This window comes from Diorhabda sublineata, chromosome 8 (genome assembly GCF_026230105.1).
Source record: "Diorhabda sublineata isolate icDioSubl1.1 chromosome 8, icDioSubl1.1, whole genome shotgun sequence".
NCBI classification, from domain to species: Eukaryota; Metazoa; Arthropoda; class Insecta; order Coleoptera; family Chrysomelidae; genus Diorhabda; species Diorhabda sublineata.
The window spans coordinates 31,738,576-31,764,567 of record NC_079481.1 but is presented as its reverse complement, the minus strand read 5'-3'; the positions used below and the strand labels follow the sequence as shown (position 1 = coordinate 31,764,567).

General features: G+C 31.9%; 1 protein-coding gene across 2 annotated transcripts in view; it reads right to left on the bottom strand.

Annotated features, from left to right (window-relative positions):
- LOC130447380 (arrestin homolog) overlaps positions 1–25,992 on the bottom strand; it is a 58,378-nt gene that overhangs the window by 5,679 nt on the left and 26,707 nt on the right. For both annotated transcript variants that reach the window (XM_056784175.1, XM_056784176.1), the window contains 6 exons: positions 19,831–19,995; positions 9,589–9,706; positions 9,376–9,523; positions 6,426–6,638; positions 1,874–2,100; positions 1,439–1,672 (listed from right to left, as the gene is read on the bottom strand). In XM_056784175.1, coding sequence (XP_056640153.1) covers positions 1,439–1,672; positions 1,874–2,100; positions 6,426–6,638; positions 9,376–9,523; positions 9,589–9,706; positions 19,831–19,995 — 1,105 coding nt within the window. The remainder of the gene's footprint in view (positions 1–1,438; positions 1,673–1,873; positions 2,101–6,425; positions 6,639–9,375; positions 9,524–9,588; positions 9,707–19,830; positions 19,996–25,992) is intronic.

Sequence of the window (25,992 nt, the reverse complement as noted above, 5' to 3'; positions counted from 1 at the left end):
TCTTGTAATATGAAGGGTAGAGGTAAGGAGAACCATCTCTGTGCTACAGAAAGTGTCCGTCAAATCCTTAGGGAGACGCTACTATAGCATTAGTGTAAATCGATAAATGCCACTTCATAATTACTTGCAAAAATTCTTACAAATTCACAATAATCAATTAACATTCAGCGTTATCTCACACTAACTTTTCTAGGTTAAGTTTACAAAATTATTTTGGGCTACGTGAATACTTTAGATTTTGTATACCAATATTTAATTAACGACTGTAGTCATTTAAAAATTTTTGACACTGTATACTTCACTCTATTTGAGAGAGGTCATTCAAATACGACGGACGGAAGACTGAACTGAACGATCATATGATATCTCGTCCGACAGGAGCGTCATTTTGGTCAAATTTTGAATTATAATTTACCGTCTACAAACGGACAGTTTTTAAGCTAAGCCCCCATATGAGATGGTCCTCCTTACCTCTACCCTCCATACCTTGTAGTCTCTACATCATGATATGATGTATAGATTGTGTACTTTGTAATTCAATGGTATTTTTCTACTACTACCGCCATCTCTAGGTTAGGTTAGGTAGTATAATAATAGTTCTAAATAATATTTTAAGGTATGACCTAAATATTTTTATACCCTGTGAGTATTTTAAGGCCTCTCATTAGGTATTTATTAATGCCGTTGGTAAATTAATTTCTTTCGAACTTTTATCTTTGAAAAATTTTATTAAAATATATTCCTTTATGAAACGTCAACATAGAATAATTTTCCTTTCAACTCACAATCACTCAAATCAGCTTTCACCTTCGCGCTGGAAATTAATTACATAAAAAAAAAACGAAAATTTCTGTTCAAACGGTATTCTTGAGGGTATTGAGTCCGTATAAAAGTAATACGGTATTTATTTTCCCCAAATCAATATCGTTTTTCGTCTTAAATTTCATTTTGTTTGCTATATAAAGTTTACTTTTGAGATAGTTATACGAGGGCGGCTCAAAAATTAAGGCGTTTGTGGATAAGTTGACTGTACAGTATTTTCGAACATTCTAACCTCCAAAAACTAATCAAAGTCCGCTTCAAATCGAATTATTTCGAGTTGTTTGCGTTGTACGGTTAACGAATTACCGTCAAGTCGTTTATAATATACGCAAAGGGGGATAATCCAATCACTACAAACAGGAAATCAACATTTGGATGAATATACTGCCGTATCCGTGCTTTGATGCGTTAAGTGTTTCTACAACTTCACGTTAACCGATCTGATTTTGGTCTCGATGCAAATTCATCGTTCCATTTCACCTGTCGTAACGCGGCGTTGTCGGTTTGGGTATTTCCGAGATTACAAGATATTAAGTGCGTAATAAACGATATAAAACAACGACTACACTTAACTATACACTTACACTTACACTAAATTATTTACTTTGGAACTTACCTTTAATCTTTTAACGGATTTATTGCTGTTGTTATTTATGTGAATTGTCACTTTGACGTGCTCCCCGTGCGAATATACAGCTTTATCTAACGTAGCCGTCAAACATATCTTGCCTTCGCTGAGTAGATAGATTTTTTCGACGCAAGCCTTCGGCGGTGGTATGCTAGCTAAATAGGCCGCCAAACTCGGTCGTTTACCGCCGCAGTAGTTGTAAAATACTTCCGATAGTTTCCGCTACAACAACAAATTAATTTTAACAAAAAAAACCGAAGAAATTATGAAAAAGAAACAGCTCTAACTTATCTACGGTGTCGCCAATAGCAAATATCAAAAATACCATCTATTAGATTTACGGTTTTTCTAGTTAGACACGCCCTGTTGCCATTTACTACGAAATATGTTGATAAGCCCGAACAATAAGTTTCAAAAACTTACTTCTTCGATTTCTAAATCTTCCGCTTTATCATCTTCTTTTTTTCCTACGATTTTGGCACTTTCTTCTTCTTTTCCCTGTCCGACATCACGATGTTTATCTACGTCCATGTTATTCGACCCGCTTAACGTCACTTTCTCTTTATATGTATCGTTTCTCGTCAAATTATCCAAACGGGAACCGTTCTCTTGATTTTCGAAATTGCCGAGAATGTGAAGATTTTGAGAATCTGTAATTTCAATATTTTCAATTCACTCAAAATACACGATCGCGTCGTCCGTAAATATGGCAACGTGGCTTACGAAATCAGCCGGTACCACACGATACGTGCGTGGACGTAGTGCGCATGTCATTCGACGAATGTTTTGCTTCCGACGTCGTCATTGGCCGTGGAAAGTTTTTTCAAACAAAATTGTGACTATTATCTTCTTTATTTTAAAACAATTTATACCTGTTGTATTCAAAAAATATATTGTTTCAAGAAAAATCGGTTTTTTTACTTTAGTATTTCGAGTTTTTAGAAATGAACTTGAAATTGATCGCGAAAAAGCCCGAATGACGTCACACCTCGCGTATCAGCTGTGTTTGTTTACGACAGATGGTTCAAAATGGATGCTTTTACTTTATAAACTAATTCTACAAATTATTTCTGTTAACATCATTTTTTCACGTAAATATCAAACAAAAACTTGATGTATCCATTTATAAATGTACAAAATCTACCATAATATACTACAAATAACATATAAAATGTTACGACTTAATTAAGTTGAAGTTATTTAAACTTTGTTTACTCTAACCTCAAAATTAGTTAAGAATTTCCATTCCACAGTGGGTGAACGCGATTCTCTGACTGGTAACTGCTAATTAAATAAGACTTTGTTTGTTTTTCACATAATAACACCGCGGACTTTCGGCGAACAAAAGTGCTGCTTCAATTTTCGGGCAAATTACTGCAGTTTGCTCTGTTTTTCAAGATTAAACTTTAATAATTTAACAATAATTGTTGAAAATAACCTATACGAAAATGACAGCTACAACACAGTGTTTCGCGAGGTGTGACGTCACCGTGACGTTTTCTGATTGGTGTTTTTTTTTTCCATTTACTAATTATCATGGTTAATCATCATAAATCCACGGCCATCCGATTTGTTCCTAGTGGAAACAAGCCTATTTTATACGTCCAACGTTCAGGCGACGTTGCAAGGTGAATGTTACCGAAAACGTTGAACGTATCGTGCAGTACCGGCTTTAGAATTGTTGCCGATAAATTGAAAATTGATTTAGCGGACGGCTTTCCACAAATGACCCGAAAAACCACGTCAAAATCAAGATGACGCTTATTCGGCTGGTTTCGTGAAGCAATTCGGATCTATTTGCGAAAAACTGCCACCGTAACTGCCAGATTTGGTTCGAGTTTTCCTATTTTCGTGTCAAATTTGATCACAAACACACAAATCTCGGAAAAAATGAATTAATTCTTCAACGTAATCTCCTTTTAGTTCCGAACGCTTCCAATCTTCGACCCCCATGCCATTTTTTTAAATCTGGAGACAGAAAATAATCCGAAGGGGATAAATCTGGCGAATTGGGTGTACGAAGTGGCAATTCAAAGTTTAATTTCGTTAATTTCGTTCATTGCAATAACGGATTTGTGAGCTGGCGCATTTTAGGGATGAAACGTTTTCTTCTTAGCCAAGAAATGCTTAACAAAAATTTAGCGAACGGCTTTCCACAAATGACCCGAAAAACCACGTCAAAATCAAGATGACGCTTATTCGGCTGGTTTCGTGAAGCAATTCGGATCTATTTACGAAAAACTGCCACCGTAACTGCCAGATTTGGTTCGAGTTTTCCTATTTTCGTGTCAAATTTGATCACAAACACACAAATCTCGGAAAAAATGAATTAATTCTTCAACGTAATCTCCTTTTAGTTCCGAACGCTTCCAATCTTCGACCCCGATCCCATTTTTTTAAATCTGGAGACAGAAAATAATCCGAAGGGGATAAATCTGGCGAATTGGGTGTACGAAGTGGCAATTCAAAGTTTAATTTCGTTAATTTCGTTCATTGCAATAACGGATTTGTGAGCTGGCGCATTTTAGGGATGAAACGTTTTCTTCTTAGCCAAGAAATGCTTAACAAAAATTTAGCGAACGGCTTTCCACAAATGACCCGAAAAACCACGTCAAAATCAAGATGACGCTTATTCGGCTGGTTTCGTGAAGCAATTCGGATCTATTTACGAAAAACTGCCACCGTAACTGCCAGATTTGGTTCGAGTTTTCCTATTTTCGTGTCAAATTTGATCACAAACACACAAATCTCGGAAAAAATGAATTAATTCTTCAACGTAATCTCCTTTTAGTTCCGAACGCTTCCAATCTTCGACCCCCATGCCATTTTTTTAAATCTGGAGACAGAAAATAATCCGAAGGGGATAAATCTGGCGAATTGGGTGTACGAAGTGGCAATTCAAAGTTTAATTTCGTTAATTTCGTTCATTGCAATAACGGATTTGTGAGCTGGCGCATTTTAGGGATGAAACGTTTTCTTCTTAGCCCAATACGGCCGGTTTTTGCTTGATTTCTTCGCTACAACGTTGCCATAAGTTCGTATATTACTCGCCGTTGCTGATTTTTTCTTTTCCAAGATAATGATATGGTACAAAAATCCGGAATTATCGAAAACTTGATGGAAACATCTTCGAAACGTTGTTTTCGTTCTTATCTTACACACAGCTCGGTCGGGTCCAAATTTTCGGTTAATATACACTTTTCGAAATGTCTACTACGTCCGCTAGATCGCGCACTTTCAGTCGACGACCATCCAGTACCACTTTTTGGATTTTCTTCAAGATTTCTGGAAGTGGTTACTTCATTTGATTGACCCAAAAAACGTTGATGGCTACCAAACGAATACTAAACAACGTGGAGTGTTCAAACTTGAAACACGTGATGTTTAGATAGTGTAGGTACTTTCTAATACAACTACCGCCACCTCTAGGACACGCCGGGTACTTCTGGTACGATCCTCGTATGTTAAATACAAGTTTATCCATTCGAGTTTATTAATCTTTCAAAATATTCGTTATAATCTCTTAATGCGTTCACAAAGTACGTCAAAATCCTTTCCGGAATACGGATTCTTTCACAAAATAGAGTGGCAATTTTCTTAGAGCCCTAATTCCTTTTAGAAACGGGGAAGTTACCTGATCCGCTTATTTTCCAAACCCGCGAAAGACCCCGGGTTATTAAAGCTCTTAAAAAAACTGCAAAATTGCCACTAAAACGTTTCAAAGCCCTTTGTCAGCGCACCGGAGGTATTTCGTACAATATTCCAATTATCAAAAAAAAAAAAAAAAAAATAGAAATAGAAATAACGAATACGAAACGGCCTATTCGAAAAATATTTCGTACGGGATCTTATTACTTTCTAAACATTGTTCTTTTCGATAAAATTTCTTTTCCGGGCTATTGCTTGAAATATTTTATTCGTTTGGTCGGAAACTACTTCTCCAACATATATAAATTGGAGTATTAAAAAAGTTTCTATAGGCACTCGGAGTTTCCCTTGACCCGATTTTCAGTTTCTCGTATTTTTCAAAGGGATTCGACAACTTTTCCTTTTTTCTGCGTCGATATTTGTAGTTCTTTTACAGAAAAAATGGGGAAGACGATGTTGGAAAATAATGTCCGTTTTATAGGAACAAAACCGAACAAAATTTGACCGCAAAAGTGACTGTGGGACAGTTCATCGCTTCCCATACAAATTTTTTGAGGTTAGGGCTCGTTCTTCCCTTCCTTTCGCTTAAATCGCTGGTCCAGATCCACTTTTCAAAATATCCGGATAGAAACTGTGTGAGGTAAGATCCATCTTCACCACAGTACCTTTCCATGCAAGGCTGCGCGCTTCGTCCACATTCTTCTTTGATACTCTTCCCAGGAATTCCTCCATTCTTCTTTCCTATTGTACTTGTCTCATTCCTTCTATGCCGATCTTTTTTGCACCTTGATCATCACACCTGCCTCCAAAGTACCGATTGGACTGGACCAAGCTGGATTCAGAAGTGCGTTAACCAAATTGTGTATCGAGATTAATACCGAAGCGAACAGAACTACGAAATGAAGATATCTGGTTAAATGTTGATGATTTCGAAAAAGCGTTTGACTTTTCATGAAAATTGCACCGGCAGGATACAGTACGAAGGCTATTATCCCAGTAGATCGAAATAGAAAAGGCAATAAGTCAGGATTCGGTCGCTAATGCTGTTTGGTTTGTTAGGGAAAGATATAGAGAGACCTCGTCAACAAAATTGGACGAAAATCACAAGAAGACACAAAATAAAAGCGACTTCGTCCTACTGGAGCCCCCCTTTGCTCCGTTGGGAGCTACTTTAAGACGATAATCAAGATTCCTCACTACCTCATGTAATTTGGAAGTTTCTTGTTTCTTGCTGCTACCTAAACGCAAAAAAAATGGATCTCTGTATTGAAAACTGCAACATTTCGCATCGGTATCGATATCATCGACTGAAATTTCAATTTATTACCTTTCTCACTTTTCGCGCAGGTGGTTGTATCCAACCAAGTGTTTTTGTAACTGAATAGCAAAGCTCTTCGATGTTGTCTGGCTCGTTCTTTGCAAGTTCTACCGCCTCCGCCGGGTACGTACATGTGAGGCGACGGGGGTGGGTACGCTCTTTGAACCACGCGGATCCCCATCCGAATAGTCGAACGTCTGTGCAATTTTTCGTCTACTCGATCTGAAACGAAAACAACGGATTTCAGACAAATCTGTTCTGATTGACATTCAGGCGTCAGTCGGCGTTGTGCTACAGCCGCGTAAACACGTCCGGAATTGTTGACGCTCCGGTCCAAACTACAAGAGTGAAGAAGGCCAAGGGACGTAAATCTGTCGTTTCTGATGACCCGGTTCAACGAATTGACAAAATGGTTGAAGAAAACCGCAGATTCGCCATTACTGTTTTGTCTACGCAATTTCCAGGAGTTTCAAGGTCTGTACAAATCTGTTAACGTTTGTTTTTTCAACCTCCGATCGCTCCGTGCTAACACTACGCCATTGTCGACATTCAGGCGTCAGTCGGCGTCGTGCTAAAGCCGCGTAAACACATCCGGTATTATTGACGCTCCGGCCCAAATTAAAATTGCGAATGGGGGCGTAGAAATCCATCGGAAACGTGTGTATGGGGAAATCTACAAGAGTGAAGTGGGCCAAGGGACGTAAATCTGTCGTTTCTGATGACCCGGTTCAACGAATTGACAAAATGGTTGAAGAAAACCGCAGATTCGCCATTACTGTTTTGTCTACGGAATTTCCAGGAGTTTCAAGGTCTGTACAAATCTGTTAACGTTTGTTTTTTCAACCCCCGTTCGCTCCATGCTAACACTACGCCATTGTCGACATTCAGGCGTCAGTCGGCGTCGTGCTAAAGCCGCGTAAACACGTCCGGTATTATTGACGCTCCGGCCCAAATTAAAATTGCGAATGGGGGCGTAGAAATCCATCGGAAACGTGTGTATGGGGAAATCTACAAGAGTGATGGTGTCCAGGAGTTTCAAGGTCTGTTTCGTACTCTATTGATACCGAAGGGTTAGGCTACATTGGCGGTAACTTTCTTTGAAGTGTAACCAAACCTTTTTGTGTGTTTTTTATTCGTCGGAGGTTGAATAATAAACGTATATTAAAAATTTCACTAAATAGAAGCCGAATTAGACGTTGATGTGGATCTAATACAACAGAATTTCGAAACGCAAGGCCCTTATTGTGATATATAAAGTAATTTGTACGGTTTTTGTCCTTTAAATGTCTCCTTTTATCTTCGATATAATTACTATAATGTCGAACAAAAACTTTCAGACGTTACGTAATGCTGCCGGACAATTTTCTGTTTCAAAAAATAATAACATCGATATTTATTGGATTTTTTAGCATGTCGCAGGATTGTACAATGTAAATTTATGGTAAAGCGTGTTTAATAATCACATTTTTACCCCATTCGGTGCTATAATTTGCCTCCTATTTAGCCGGTTTCCAGTTAAGTCCTTCCTTCCTTCCCCGGAAGCTTTTGCACATAATTTTTGGGTATTTAAATGTGCAACTAAAATTTTCGATACCCTCTTTTGAATATCACCAAATTGATTTATGATCGACAGAATATCTGATTCCAAAATCATCATACGGAGCAATAGAATGTTGAACGTGCATCTGGACATCTTCTTCAAGGCATTCTGCTTGGAACGACCACGAAAATTTGTGCCGATCAATATTTTCATTTACGAACCTGAATTCACCAAAAAAAGTTGAAATTACACTCTGTTTTTATCAGATTGAGGCTCTGCTTTAAAATTGATCAGGTTTTCCAAAAAACTGAGTCAAAAAGTAACTAAAATTCTGATAAACATGCACGTTTCGACAACTCAAATTTTCCAAATAATTGTGGACACTCATTCCACGTAAACCACCGTCGAGCGTCCCGTAGACTCTTGGTAGTCGATGCAGATGGAAAATTGGTTAGTTTTAGTTTTGTTTCATCACGTATTGTTTCGTTTTTTGTATTTGGAAGAAGATTTTTCCAAAAGATACCATCGGTTAAGACAAATTTGGAAATTAGGTTATCAATATGAACCAAATTGAACCGACGCGAGGACTAGGTTGAATCGCGGCTTCAGAACAATGTAAATTAATCGATTCTGGGAGGTACGTAAACATTTTTTTTACCGAAAATCATCGAGGAAATAAAGAGATTTTTTAGTATCTGAAATATAAAAATAGCAAACCTCGTATAAGAATTTTCATTCCCGATAAAATTCGAAAATCACCTCGCGCGATCGGCTATCCAAACAAACGTTGTAAATTCATGGGGAAAATTACCATAATTATATTATTCAGTATTTTCTCTGGTAACAAATAGAATTTATTATAACAATATTCACATCGGATACGAATTTGCCAACAGTTTAGACAAACAACGAAAATGATTTTCATATTTACATTGTAAACTTAGCCATGTCTTGTCATATGTCAAAACTGTATTTGATTTAGGCGTAGAGATGCTAATTCGAACGCTGCGTCTGTCTAGACAGTTGATGCGCAGTAACCCATTGCGCTCAAGCATCAGTGACGTCATTCGTTTACTTAATTTAACTCACTCTATTATAGATTTGTTATTAATGGTCTAGTTGTGTGATAGAAATTAATTAATGACGTTGTTTCGGGTGATTTTACATTCTAATTATGTTTTTACTACTCACTACAGAGAATTCCTAACCTTAAACTATCTTCTGAGGTAAATTTACATTTCTTTCTTGGTAATTATGTGAGATGTTTCGGAAAAACTGATTTTGTACATTTAGTTTGTTTAAATTGATTTATATTTCTCGGTTCTTTTCCTTAGAAACGTATTTGCGTAAACTTTAGACCAGTTTGAGTCCCGTTAAACGTCATCAGTATACAACATCATTAATAGGATACATTCTTACCGACATAAGCTCGGATATCGTAGCTTGTACCGATTGGCGCTCCATGGTATTCTTTGGCCGGAACCAATTGGACGCTCGGTGGAGCCAACGGAGTGATTTCTAAGTTGAAAGGGTACGCGTTGTTGCCAAGTCTTTTTATTAAGGCTTCCTATAAAACAAACAAACACGGTTACAACTCAATCTTCGTGATACGTCATTTGTTGCTCGACCTACCTGGAGGGGTGTAATTGACTCCGACATCGATGGATTGGGGGGATAGAGTTGAACTAGACACATGATTGCTTCGTTACAAAATTTTAGACCCATCACTTCTTCATCTTCTCTACCATATCTGGAAAGATGATCTGGTTAAATGTGATCTATTGATGAATTTAATGAAAATGAAGATGCCAACTATACAATTGCTGATTCATGGAAAGAGCTGGAACCTTTTGATTAGCAAAAATGTCGGTGTGAGCTTTGGCTTGTAATTATGACTGAAAGTGGCCGGATGAAGAAGACGACGACAAAGAAGAAATCACTAGAAAGACCTATAGAAGCGTACAACCGAATGTCCCAGTGCCAGTGAGGCTGAGGAATGAAAAAAACTGTTCGAAACTAGTTAGGATCTCAATGAAATTATCGGCGATGTTTTGGAAAATCATGTTGAAGAAACTGTGATCGAGGATTCGGATTCAGACTAGACCCCAGTAATTCAAAAAGGTCTTTTGCAAGTTCCAAATCTATTACTAAATCATTCAGTTTGTGGATTGTATTGACCTGAGGTCGATGGCTCAAAATCGCTTTCCATAGTGTCAAATTTGACATTAAGTTGTGGATATAGAAGATATAGAACCGTACCCAAAACGCTTCCTTGGGGAACATCTGCGTCGATTAGATGTATCGTTGAGTATTACTTAACCAAGACAGAAATGGATGGAGACGCCTGAGACGGAGATAAGCGAAGGCCCATTTAGTGGGACCCGGTTCGTCTCTTACCAAAACAACTGCTGCAGCTAAATAGGCGCGAAACGACATCAGGGGGCTCAAGCCGAAACGCCTGATCGGCTTCTTGAACGACATCGGACTTTGGTGAGGCACGACGGACTATCTGGAGGTGGTCTATGTGTTCAACGGCTTATTCAGGTGATTGTTGACTTGGGGACTGATTTTTAAGTGATTTAACACCACTTGGAATCGACTTTTCCAACAGTTTAGCCAATATTGGAAGTAAACTCATTGGTCTATAGGAAGTAACTTCTTCGTTGGGTTTTCCAGGTTTAGGTTGGGATTATTTCAGCTAATTCTCATTGAACATAAAGAGTTCTGAGGTTTGCATTATTAATTATGGTACTAATGGCTTATTCAGGTGATTGGTGACATGGGGACTGATTTTTAAGTGATTTAACACCACTTGGAATCGACTTTTCCAACAGTTTAGCCAATATTGGAAGTAAACTCATTGGTCTATAGGAAGTAACTTCTTCGTCAGGTTTTCCAGGTTTAGGTTGGGATTATTTCAGCTAATTCCCATTGAACATAAAGAGTTATGGGTTTTGCATTGTTAATTATGGTATTAATGGCTTCTTCAGGTAATTGGTGACATGGGAAATGATTTTTAAGTGATTTAACACCACTTGGAATCGACTTTTCCAACAGTTTAGCCAATATTGGAAGTAAACTCATTGGTCTATAGGAAGTAACTTCTTCGTTGGGTTTTCCAGGTTTAGGTTGGGATTATTTCAGCTAATTCTCATTGAACATAAAGAGTTCTGAGGTTTGCATTATTAATTATGGTACTAATGGCTTATTCAGGTGATTGGTGACATGGGGACTGATTTTTAAGTGATTTAACACCACTTGGAATCGACTTTTCCAACAGTTTAGCCAATATTGGAAGTAAACTCATTGGTCTATAGGAAGTAACTTCTTCGTTGGGTTTTCCAGGTTTAGGTTGGGATTATTTCAGCTAATTCTCATTGAACATAAAGAGTTCTGAGGTTTGCATTATTAATTATGGTATTAACGGCTTATTCAGGTGATTGGTGACATGGGGACTGATTTTTAAGTGATTTAACACCACTTGGAATCGACTTTTCCAACAGTTTAGCCAATATTGGAAGTAAACTTGTTGGTCTATAGGAAGTAACTTCTTCGTTGGGCTTTCCAGGTTTAGGTTGGGATTATTTCAGCTAATTCTCATTGAACATAAAGAGTTCTGAGGTTTGCATTATTAATTATGGTATTAATGGCTTATTCAGGTGATTGGTGACATGGGGACTGATTTTTAAGTGATTTAACACCACTTGGAATCGACTTTTCCAACAGTTTAGCCAATATTGGAAGTAAACTCATTGGTCTATAGGAAGTAACTTCTTCGTTGGGTTTCCCAGGTTTAGGATGGGATTATTTCAGCTAATTCCCATTGAACATAAAGAGTTATGGGTTTTGCATTGTTAATTATGGTATTAATGGCTTCTTCAGGTAATTGGTGACACGGGGAATGATTTTTAAGTGATTTAACACCACTTGGAATCGACTTTTCCAACAGTTTAGCCAATATTGGAAGTACCAGGCTTATTACAGCTAATTTCCACTGATTTCCAAAATATTTAAATCGACCTGGACTTGTCTTATTGTTATTTTTTTTAGAAGAGGTTCCAGTTTGTCAAATTGTCATTTATATATGAAAAGTTAGGTTAAGGAACATTCTGTTGTCATTATTAGTTTCCCTTTGTATTTGATAATGATGATTAAGTATCGAAATACCCAAAAAATGAATCAGTAAGTAATAAATTCTGTATAATAATAAAATTCTTTTCGTGTACGGCACGTTTTGTAAATAAACGACAAACCGAGCTGAATTCGGGGTGGATATTATGAAAACCTGTTGGTCCGACGTATATTTCATTCGCAAACGACGTTTTTGTTCCGGAAAACTGCTTCCCTTCATTTGTGCTACATTCTCACGATCATTATTTCCTTTGCCACATATCGTTTCTCTAAATAAAGCCAACGGAATGGAATGTGGAAACTATACTAAAGAAAATTAGACAAATGGAATTTCACTAATTGAATGATTTTGTTTATTTTCAACCAGAATTTACTCGAATTTCGTATAGGAATGTGTAAATGAAAATTGAATTTTTTCAAATTTATACACAATTAACAAGCATTTTATACGGGGATCGACCCAGAAGTACCTGGCGTTTCAATATTGAAGACGCCACGTTGTTTAGTAGTTTGGTTTAGTACCGACAGATGACTATCTTGAAAAAGGGAAAACTATCGACTTATTACAACGTTTCAGCGAAGAAATCAAACAAAAACGGCCACATTTGTATAAGAAAAAAGTGTCGTTTCATACATACTATTTACCAGATTTAGCACCCTCGGATTATTTTCTGTAAAAAGTGTATCAAACTTGGGAAACAGTTTTGTGGTTTATTTGTTGGGCCAGATACTTCTGGAACCATCCTCGTATACGATAATTGAATTCTTCAAAAAATTCTACGCATTTTTCATTTCACAATATTCAGTCTATCTAATTTAATACGAAGTAGGGGCAAGTTGATTAAAATAGAGACGTTTTACGATCCTATTGACTGCGCCAATTATAATTTTCGTTTTTAAAAATTTAACGACGTCACAGTTTTTAACAAATAGTCTTATATACAGGGTATCCAAGTACTTAATGTCAAAATTTCAAGGGAAAGTGATGAAAGGTGAAAAGTCGGGACTATTTTTCAAAAATTAACGATTTAAATGCCCGCGAAAAATGGAAGATTGAAGTTTTCGTGTCTTTTGAAATACACTCCTTTCTTTCTGATTTATTATTCACCGTTTATCACCACTTTATTATGGAAACAAGATGAAATATTTCATATTCAAGAGATGGAAAAAATTTATCAAGGGCGATGGGGCACAAAAAGGATTATCGATTATTATTGAACATTAACGAGAGATCTTTTTGTAGATATATATGACAGAAAAATAACAAAAACAAATTTACTTGAACAAAAAAACCGTTAATTCTTAAAAAAACATAATTGAATATTTGTAATATTTTCTTTATGGATACTTCGTGTAATTTTGCATTTTTTTTTCTAATATATTATAAAACTGGCTAATAAATGAAATGAATCGGGGATTTTCTATATTTTAGGATCTCAATAATGTTTCATTTTCATAAAAAACTGCACTTTCTTCGTATCTCGAAATATATATTAAATTCTGAATAAATCGTTATTAAATTATCATTTAACCTAACCTAACCTAACCTAACCTAACCTAACTTAACCTTGTCTAACCTAACCTAACCAAAACAAGTTTTTTTGAACAAAAAAACCGTTAATTCTTAAAAAAACATAATTGAATATTTCTAATATTTTCTTTATGGATATTTCGTGTAATTTTGCATTTTTTTTCTAATATATTATAAAACTGGCTAATGAATGAAATTAATCGGGGATTTTCTATATTTTAGGATCTCAATAATGTTTCATTTTCATAAAAAACTGCACTTTCTTCGTATCTCGAAATATAAATTAAATTCTGAATAAATCGATATTAAATTATCATTTAACCTAACCTAACCTTAACCTAACCTAACCTAACCTAACCTAACCTAACCTTAACCTAACCTAACCTAACTTAACCTAGTCTAACCTAACCTAACCAAAACAAGTTTTTTTGAACAAAAAAACCGTTAATTCATAAAAAAACCTAATTGAATATTTGTAATATTTTCTTTATGGATATTTCGTGTAATTTTGCATTTTTTTTCCAATATATTATAAAATTAGCTTATAAATGATATGAATCGGGGATTTTCTATATTTTAGGATCTCAATAATGTTTCATTTTCATAAAAAACTGCACTTTCTTCGTATCTCGAAATATATATTAAATTCTGAATAAATGGTTATTAAATTATCATTTAACCTAACCTAACCTAACCTAACCTAACCTAACTTAACCTAGTCTAACCTAACCTAACCAAAACAAGTTTTTTTGAACAAAAAAACCGTTAATTCATAAAAAAACCTAATTGAATATTTCTAATATTTTCTTTATGGATATTTCGTGTAATTTTGCATTTTTTTTTTCTAATATATTATAAAACTGGCTAATGAATGAAATTAATCGGGGATTTTCTATATTTTAGGATCTCAATAATGTTTCATTTTCATAAAAAACTGCACTTTCTTCGTATCTCGAAATATAAATTAAATTCTGAATAAATCGATATTAAATTATCATTTAACCTAACCTAACCTTAACCTAACCTAACCTAACTTAACCTAGTCTAACCTAACCTAACCAAAACAAGTTTTTTTGAACAAAAAAACCGTTAATTCATAAAAAAACCTAATTGAATATTTCTAATATTTTCTTTATGGATATTTCGTGTAATTTTGCATTTTTTTTCCAATATATTATAAAATTAGCTTATAAATGATATGAATCGGGGATTTTCTATATTTTAGGATCTCAATAATGTTTCATTTTCATAAAAAACTGCACTTTCTTCGTATCTCGAAATATATATTAAATTCTGAATAAATCGTTATTAAATTATCATTTAACCTAACCTAACCTTAACCTAACCTAACCTAACTTAACCTAGTCTAACCTAACCTAACCAAAACAAGTTTTTTTGAACAAAAAAACCGTTAATTCTTAAAAAAACATAATTGAATATTTGTAATATTTTCTTTATGGATATTTCGTGTAATTTTGCATTTTTTTTCTAATATATTATAAAACTGGCTAATAAATGAAATGAATCGGGGATTTTCTATATTTTAGGATCTCAATAATGTTTCATTTTCATAAAAAACTGCACTTTCTTCGTATCTCGAAATATAAATTAAATTCTGAATAAATCGATATTAAATTATCATTTAACCTAACCTAACCTTAACCTAACCTAACCTAACTTAACCTAGTCTAACCTAACCTAACCAAAACAAGTTTTTTTGAACAAAAAAACCGTTAATTCTTAAAAAAACATAATTGAATATTTCTAATATTTTCTTTATGGATATTTCGTGTAATTTTGCATTTTTTTTTCTAATATATTATAAAACTGGCTAATGAATGAAATTAATCGGGGATTTTCTATATTTTAGGATCTCAATAATGTTTCATTTTCATAAAAAACTGCACTTTCTTCGTATCTCGAAATATATATTAAATTCTGAATAAATGGTTATTAAATTATCATTTAACCTAACCTAACCTTAACCTAACCTAACCTAACTTAACCTAGTCTAACCTAACCTAACCAAAACAAGTTTTTTTGAACAAAAAAACCGTTAATTCTTAAAAAAACCTAATTGAATATTTCTAATATTTTCTTTATGGATATTTCGTGTAATTTTGCATTTTTTTTCTAATATATTATAAAACTGGCTAATGAATGAAATTAATCGGGGATTTTCTATATTTTAGGATCTCAATAATGTTTCATTTTCATAAAAAACTGCACTTTCTTCGTATCTCGAAATATAAATTAAATTCTGAATAAATCGATATTAAATTATCATTTAACCTAACCTAACCTTAACCTAACCTAACCTAACCTAACCTAACCTAACCTTAACCTAACCTAACCTAACTTAACCTAGTCTAACCTAACCTAACCAAAACAAGTTTTTTTGAACAAAAAAACCGTTAATTCATAAAAAAACCTAATTGAATATTTCTAATATTTTCTTTATGGATATTTCGTGTAATTTTGCATTTTTTTTCCAATATATTATAAAATTAGCTTATAAATGATATGAATCGGGGATTTTCTATATTTTAGGATCTCAATAATGTTTCATTTTCATAAAAAACTGCACTTTCTTCGTATCTCGAAATATATATTAAATTCTGAATAAATCGTTATTAAATTATCATTTAACCTAACCTAACCTTAACCTAACCTAACCTAACTTAACCTAGTCTAACCTAACCTAACCAAAACAAGTTTTTTTGAACAAAAAAACCGTTAATTCTTAAAAAAACCTAATTGAATATTTCTAATATTTTCTTTATGGATATTTCGTGTAATTTTGCATTTTTTTTCTAATATATTATAAAACTGGCTAATGAATGAAATTAATCGGGGATTTTCTATATTTTAGGATCTCAATAATGTTTCATTTTCATAAAAAACTGCACTTTCTTCGTATCTCGAAATATAAATTAAATTCTGAATAAATCGATATTAAATTATCATTTAACCTAACCTAACCTTAACCTAACCTAACCTAACCTAACCTAACCTAACCTTAACCTAACCTAACCTAACTTAACCTAGTCTAACCTAACCTAACCAAAACAAGTTTTTTTGAACAAAAAAACCGTTAATTCATAAAAAAACCTAATTGAATATTTCTAATATTTTCTTTATGGATATTTCGTGTAATTTTGCATTTTTTTTCTAATATATTATAAAACTGGCTAATGAATGAAATTAATCGGGGATTTTCTATATTTTAGGATCTCAATAATGTTTCATTTTCATAAAAAACTGCACTTTCTTCGTATCTCGAAATATAAATTAAATTCTGAATAAATCGATATTAAATTATCATTTAACCTAACCTAACCTTAACCTAACCTAACCTAACCTAACCTAACCTAACCTTAACCTAACCTAACCTAACTTAACCTAGTCTAACCTAACCTAACCAAAACAAGTTTTTTTGAACAAAAAAACCGTTAATTCATAAAAAAACCTAATTGAATATTTCTAATATTTTCTTTATGGATATTTCGTGTAATTTTGCATTTTTTTTCCAATATATTATAAAATTAGCTTATAAATGATATGAATCGGGGATTTTCTATATTTTAGGATCTCAATAATGTTTCATTTTCATAAAAAACTGCACTTTCTTCGTATCTCGAAATATATATTAAATTCTGAATAAATCGATATTAAATTATCATTTAACCTAACCTAACCTTAACCTAACCTAACCTAACTTAACCTAGTCTAACCTAACCTAACCAAAACAAGTTTTTTTGAACAAAAAAACCGTTAATTCTTAAAAAAACCTAATTGAATATTTCTAATATTTTCTTTATGGATATTTCGTGTAATTGTGCATTTTTTTTTCTAATATATTATAAAACTGGCTAATAAATGAAATTAATCGGGGATTTTCTATATTTTAGGATCTCAATAATGTTTCATTTTCATAAAAAACTGCACTTTCTTCGTATCTCGAAATATATATTAAATTCTGAATAAATCGATATTAAATTATCATTTAACCTAACCTAACCTTAACCTAACCTAACCTAACTTAACCTAGTCTAACCTAACCTAACCAAAACAAGTTTTTTTGAACAAAAAAACCGTTAATTCATAAAAAAACCTAATTGAATATTTCTAATATTTTCTTTATGGATATTTCGTGTAATTGTGCATTTTTTTTTCTAATATATTATAAAACTGGCTAATAAATGAAATTAATCGGGGATTTTCTATATTTTAGGATCTCAATAATGTTTCATTTTCATAAAAAACTGCACTTTCTTCGTATCTCGAAATATATATTAAATTCTGAATAAATCGATATTAAATTATCATTTAACCTAACCTAACCTTAACCTAACCTAACCTAACTTAACCTAGTCTAACCTAACCTAACCAAAACAAGTTTTTTTGAACAAAAAAACCGTTAATTCTTAAAAAAACCTAATTGAATATTTCTAATATTTTCTTTATGGATATTTCGTGTAATTGTGCATTTTTTTTTCTAATATATTATAAAACTGGCTAATAAATGAAATTAATCGGGGATTTTCTATATTTTAGGATCTCAATAATGTTTCATTTTCATAAAAAACTGCACTTTCTTCGTATCTCGAAATATATATTAAATTCTGAATAAATCGATATTAAATTATCATTTAACCTAACCTAACCTTAACCTAACCTAACCTAACTTAACCTAGTCTAACCTAACCTAACCAAAACAAGTTTTTTTGAACAAAAAAACCGTTAATTCTTAAAAAAACCTAATTGAATATTTCTAATATTTTCTTTATGGATATTTCGTGTAATTGTGCATTTTTTTTTCTAATATATTATAAAACTGGCTAATAAATGAAATTAATCGGGGATTTTCTATATTTTAGGATCTCAATAATGTTTCATTTTCATAAAAAACTGCACTTTCTTCGTATCTCGAAATATATATTAAATTCTGAATAAATCGATATTAAATTATCATTTAACCTAACCTAACCTTAACCTAACCTAACCTAACTTAACCTAGTCTAACCTAACCTAACCAAAACAAGTTTTTTTGAACAAAAAAACCGTTAATTCTTAAAAAAACCTAATTGAATATTTCTAATATTTTCTTTATGGATATTTCGTGTAATTGTGCATTTTTTTTTCTAATATATTATAAAACTGGCTAATAAATGAAATTAATCGGGGATTTTCTATATTTTAGGATCTCAATAATGTTTCATTTTCATAAAAAACTGCACTTTCTTCGTATCTCGAAATATATATTAAATTCTGAATAAATCGATATTAAATTATCATTTAACCTAACCTAACCTTAACCTAACCTAACCTAACTTAACCTAGTCTAACCTAACCTAACCAAAACAAGTTTTTTTGAACAAAAAAACCGTTAATTCATAAAAAAACCTAATTGAATATTTGTAATATTTTCTTTATGGATATTTCGTGTAATTTTGCATTTTTTTTCCAATATATTATAAAATTAGCTTATAAATGATATGAATCGGGGATTTTCTATATTTTAGGATCTCAATAATGTTTCATTTTCATAAAAAACTGCACTTTCTTCGTATCTCGAAATATATATTAAATTCTGAATAAATCGATATTAAATTATCATTTAACCTAACCTAACCTTAACCTAACCTAACCTAACTTAACCTAGTCTAACCTAACCTAACCAAAACAAGTTTTTTTGAACAAAAAAACCGTTAATTCTTAAAAAAACCTAATTGAATATTTCTAATATTTTCTTTATGGATATTTCGTGTAATTTTGCATTTTTTTTCTAATATATTATAAAACTGGCTAATGAATGAAATTAATCGGGGATTTTCTATATTTTAGGATCTCAATAATGTTTCATTTTCATAAAAAACTGCACTTTCTTCGTATCTCGAAATATATATTAAATTCTGAATAAATCGTTATTAAATTATCATTTAACCTAACCTAACCTAACCTAACCTAACCTAACTTAACCTAGTCTAACCTAACCTAACCAAAACAAGTTTTTTTGAACAAAAAAACCGTTAATTCATAAAAAACGAATAGTTGTCAATCATATATATATTTCAAGCTTCCTTCGAGGTAAATAAACCCCTTTTGGGCGCTTAATATCGAAATTAGTTTCCAGAATTATTTAAAAATCTCTTTGTGCAGTTTTTCCTTATCGTTCATTACCGTCAAATAGAAAATGTCAACCAACTTACCTGAAAGTTAATGTCACCTGACCATAAACCTTTCTCTCTTCGACGAATTCGGGATCTACCAATAGGACACCTTGAATTCGATCGATTCCCTCAGGCGAAACGATCAAATCGCGAGAGCTCAAATAGAGTGTTAACTTCTGGTTAGGGGAAACCTTTTTGAAAACTCTGCAAACAGAAATTTTACTAAAATTTTCATAAGGAAGTTGTAGAACTGAAAAACAATGAAATTTTAATCGAATAACCTCCGAAAACTGTGCGAATTTTTTTCCGATCATATAAATATAACGTCAAATCGTTCAAGTGTCGTACGAGCCCTCGTTTCTGAGTTATAGGCCTTGAAAGATGCGAAATCGGAGTTCTGAACCGGTTAACTTTCACAGGGACACCCTGTACAATCTAAAGATAACAAAAATAAGTTTTTTTAAATCGACTTTTTAACAAAAAGTTACTCCTCGTTTAGTTTTTCAACATTTAACTTTGTGGTTCGAGTTTTCACGCCCGAATTTTTTGCATCAACTTCCAGAACACCTTGTATAATAAATACGATGTAAATAAGTGTATATACCGAGTAATACATTTATCTTTAACATAAAAAAAAACGTTTTTTTTTACTAATATTTAATGATGCGTACGTAAAGTTATTTGAGCTGTCAATTAAACAGTCCTCCATAACTGTCACGACTGACATCGCTGTCAAATAGTAATCGGAAAAATCTTAATCAAGCAATCGGTGAGATTACGACATTTCGGCTGCTTAAAATTCTGTCATTTGTCTTAAATTCATCAATTTCGTTCCCTCCTTTCGATTCTCTGTCAAATAATTTCGTAGGTTCTTTGAAACATGTCAGAGCACTTGACAACACTTCAGAAAAATCGATAACTACGTCATTATATAGGCAAAGGATAAAATATTATGGGGATTGAGTCCTGTTTCAATAATCGTCGAAAACGTTGTCGTCGAATCAATTATTATAGAAGTGCCACGAAATTTGAAATATTATTAAATTTTTTTATCGTATTCTTGGAATTTCTTGTATTATTTTCAATCTAAAAGGGCTTTCAGATGGTACGAAAAATCTAACCTAAACAAATATTAAAAATTATGATTACGAAACGGTTTTTGTAAACAAATTCCACAGTATCTTTTAATTAAAGTAGGTATATTTTAATTATCCTCCTTTAAGTCTTCGAAATAATGTTTAGCATATAAATAATTTGCTAAGACGGTCGTAACTTTTAAGTTTTAAACACGTTTGAGTTGTTTTTAATTGTTTTTTTTTTTCTTAATTAGAATAGAGACGTTTTACGATCCTATTGACTGCGCCAATTATAATTTACTTTTTTAAAAATATGATGACGCCACAGTTTTTAACAAATTTAGTAAAACAAAATGAAAAAGAGGTTTTTTTCTTAATTTATTTACCAAATAAATTAGGAGGATTTGAATCAAGGAAAAATTTTTGTACTAGACTCCCGAAATTTCCATATTTCTGTTATAAAAATGGAATTTTATCGTTTCGCAATCAAAATTTTCTTATTCAAACAAAGAAAAACCAGATTCTGATGATTTTCAATCAGGAAACTAAAAAAAAAGGAAACGTCGTGATGAACACGAAAAATTTTGAAGGTGGCATTAAATATTTACATTGCAATGAAAAGGTAAACGTTTTCCCTTGTAAAAATCTTTGATAAATTATTCTAAAAGTTCATAGTTCATACAAATTTACGCGTCGTAAGTTACATGGTAAAGCAGAGACGTTTTAAAATCCTATTGACTGCGCCAATTACAATTTACTTTTTTAAGAATATAATGACGCCACAGTTTTTAACAAGCTTTTTAAAACAAAATGAAAAAGACATCTTTGTTTAACTTATTTTCTAGATAAATCAGGAGGATTTGAATCAAGTGAAAATTTTAGTACTAGACTATCGAAATTTCCGAATTTCTGTTATAATAATGGAATTTTATCTTTTCGCAATCAAAATTTTCTCATTCAAACAAAGAAAAACTCAATTCTGATGATTTCCAATCAGGAAATTAAAAAAAAAAGGAAATATCGTGATGAACACGAAAAATTTTGAAGGTGACATTAAATATTTACTTTGTAACGAAAAGGTAAACGTTTTCTTTTGTAAAAATCTTAATAAATTATTCCAAAAGTTCATATTTCATACAAATTTACGCGTTGTAAGTTACATGGTAAAGCAGAGACGTTTTAAAATCCTATTGACTGCGCCAATTATAATTTACTTTTTTAAGAATATAATGACGCCACAGTTTTTAACAAGCTTTTTAAAACAAAATGAAAAAGACATCTTTGTTTAACTTATTTTCTAGATAAATCAGGAGGATTTGAATCAAGTGAAAATTTTAGTACTAGACTATCGAAATTTCCGAATTTCTGTTATAATAATGGAATTTTATCTTTTCGCAATCAAAATTTTCTCATTCAAACAAAGAAAAACCAGATTCTGATGATTTCCAATCAGGAAACTGAAAAAAAAGGAAATATCGTGATGAACACGAAAAATTTTGAAGGTGACATTAAATATTTACTTTGTAACGAAAAGGTAAACGTTTTCTTTTGTAAAAATCTTAATAAATTATTCCAAAAGTTCATATTTCATACAAATTTACGCGTTGTAAGTTACATGGTAAAGCAGAGACGTTTTAAAATCCTATTGACTGCGCCAATTATAATTTACTTTTTTAAGAATATAATGACGTCACAGTTTTTAACAAGCTTTTTAAAACAAAATGAAAAAGACATCTTTGTTTAACTTATTTTCTAGATAAATCAGGAGGATTTGAATCAAGTGAAAATTTTAGTACTAGACTATCGAAATTTCCGAATTTCTGTTATAATAATGGAATTTTATCTTTTCGCAATCAAAATTTTCTCATTCGAACAAAGAAAAACTCAATTCTGATGATTTCCAATCAGGAAACTGAAAAAAAAGGAAATATCGTGATGAACACGAAAAATTTTGAAGGTGACATTAAATATTTACTTTGTAACGAAAAGGTAAACGTTTTCTTTTGTAAAAATCTTAATAAATTATTCCAAAAGTTCATATTTCATACAAATTTACGCGTTGTAAGTTACATGGTAAAGCAGAGACGTTTTAAAATCCTATTGACTGCGCCAATTATAATTTACTTTTTTAAGAATATAATGACGTCACAGTTTTTAACAAGCTTTTTAAAACAAAATGAAAAAGACATCTTTGTTTAACTTATTTTCTAGATAAATCAGGAGGATTTGAATCAAGTGAAAATTTTAGTACTAGACTATCGAAATTTCCGAATTTCTGTTATAATAATGGAATTTTATCTTTTCGCAATCAAAATTTTCTCATTCGAACAAAGAAAAACTCAATTCTGATGATTTCCAATCAGGAAACTGAAAAAAAAGGAAATATCGTGATGAACACGAAAAATTTTGAAGGTGACATTAAATATTTACTTTGTAACGAAAAGGTAAACGTTTTCTTTTGTAAAAATCTTAATAAATTATTCCAAAAGTTCATATTTCATACAAATTTACGCGTTGTAAGTTACATGGTAAAGCAGAGACGTTTTAAAATCCTATTGACTGCGCCAATTATAATTTTCGTTTTTAAAAATATAATGACACCACAGTTTTTAACAAATTTATTAAAATAAAATGAAAAAGACATCTTTGTTTAGTTTATTTTCTAAATAAATTAGGAGCATTTGAATCAAGTGAAAATTTTAGTACTAGACTCTCGAAATTTCCATATTTCTGTTATAATAATGGAATTTTATCTTTTCGAAATCAAAATTGTCTCATTCAAACAAAGAAAAACCAGATTCTGATGATTTCCAATCAGGAAACTGAAAAAAAAGGAAATATCGTGATGAACACGAAAAATTTTGAAGGTGACATTAAATATTTACTTTGTAACGAAAAGGTAAACGTTTTCTTTTGTAAAAATCTTAATAAATTATTCCAAAAGTTCATATTTCATACAAATTTACGCGTTGTAAGTTACATGGTAAAGCAGAGACGTTTTAAAATCCTATTGACTGCGCCAATTATAATTTACTTTTTAAAAAATATGATAACGCCCGTTTTTTTATATAAATTATTTTTTAAATAAATTATGATGATTTGCACCAAGTGAAAATTTTAGTTCTAAGCTCCTGACATTTCCAAGATATGTCATATTTCTGTTATTATAATGGAATTTTCTCTTTTCGCAATCAAAATTTTCTTATTCAAACAAAGTAAAACCAGATTCTGACGATTTTTATTAGGAAACTAAAAAAAAGGAAACGTCGTGATGAACACGAAAAAATTTTGAAGGTGACATTAAATATTTACTTTGCAATGAAAAAGTAAACGTTTTCCCTTGTGAAAATCTTTAATAAATTATTCTAAAAGTTCATATTTCATACAAATTTACGCGTCGTAAGTTACAGAGACGTTTCAAAATCCTATTGACTGCGCCAATTATAATTTAGGTTTTTAAAAATACAAAACAAAATGAAAAAGAAAAAATAAATAAATTAGGATGATTCAAATCAAGTAAACTCCTGACATTTCCACAAATTACGGCTACCAAGATAATAATTACACGTTGGTTTGGAATTGAAAATACAACCCCAAGGGAATATTATCCTACTGATAATCTGGAATTTCAGGAATGTGTAATAGTTAGAGTTTTAATGATGTTAATGAACTCTAATTGTTGAGAACAACCGCTGAATTAGATGCCGAATCATTCCACCAAAAATAGTCTTATATACAGGGTATCCAAGTACTTAATGTCAAAATTTCAAGGGAAAATGATGAAAGGTGGAAAGTCGGGACTTTTTTTCAAAAATTAACAATTTAAATCATTTAAATGCACGTGAAAAATAGGGGATTGAACTTTTTGTGTCATTTCAATTCCGTCGTAAGTAAAATATGATATCCAAATATTTAGGGGGCAAAAATTCGTGACTTTTTTTGATTTTTGTTTCATTTGGGCAACGATTGTCTTGATCCTCGCAGTACATTCTATTCCTTCAGAATGTCGCTTACGCATTTTTTACATATTTTGAATTTTCAGCGCAATTTTCGCAAATTGACTTCCAGTTTCCTGTAAATCGCTCCAACCCCTTTATTTTTCGAAATTTTTTTCGCTTTTCTGCCTGATCTCGACATCAACTACTTCTTCAGTTACTAAGCTGTCTAAAAATGTAAAACACCAAATAATAGACGGTCAATTTGAAGAAAAATTTCATCTTGTACTGCTGAATGTATTGTATGCTTTGAGTATCTTGAAATGCCTCAACGTTAAGGAAATTAGAGCACTCTGTTTTCTGGTGGATACGCATTACATCAGTCAATAAAACAACAAACGCGTTCACCAAAAAATTAACAACACCGCCGCCCAATAATCGAATTTAACCACGTACCCGCCAAAAAAAAATTGTTTCGAATTATTATTAAAAGTTGCGCGAGTGCATGATATCAAATAACCAATTAAAGATTTTAATTTTGAATGGGTAGGTTGCCTCGTTTTATTAATATCTATCAAATGGAGGATAATGAAAAGGGAATCGGGTTCATAAAATTCAAACAACGATATTTGAACGAACTGGAAAACGGAAATGCAAAAAGTTTAATTAAAATCGTTCAAAAGTTATTAGAAACGGCAATTAAAAGCTAATTAAAGACTAGATTTGTTCATATATTTTGTCATTATTTAACGATCGTAAGTTATAATTGATTCAAAAATTAATATTTCATACAGATTTACATGTAAGTTACATGGTAAAGCAGAGACGTTTTAAAATCCTATTGACTGCGCCAATTATAATTTACTTTTTTAAAAATATAATGACACTACAGTTTTTAACAAATTTATTAAAATAAAATGAAGAAGACATCTTTATTTAGTTTATTTTCTAAATAAATTAGGAGCATTTGAATCAAGTGAAAATTTTAGTACTAGACTCCCGAAATTCCCATATTTCTGTTATAAAAATGGAATTTTATCGTTTCGCAATCAAAATTTTCTCATTCAAACAAAGAAAAACTCAATTCTGATGATTTCCAATCAGGAAACTAAAAAAAAAGGAAACGTCGTGATTAACACGAAAGATTCTGAAGGTAACATTAAATATTTACGTTGAAATGAAAAGGTAAA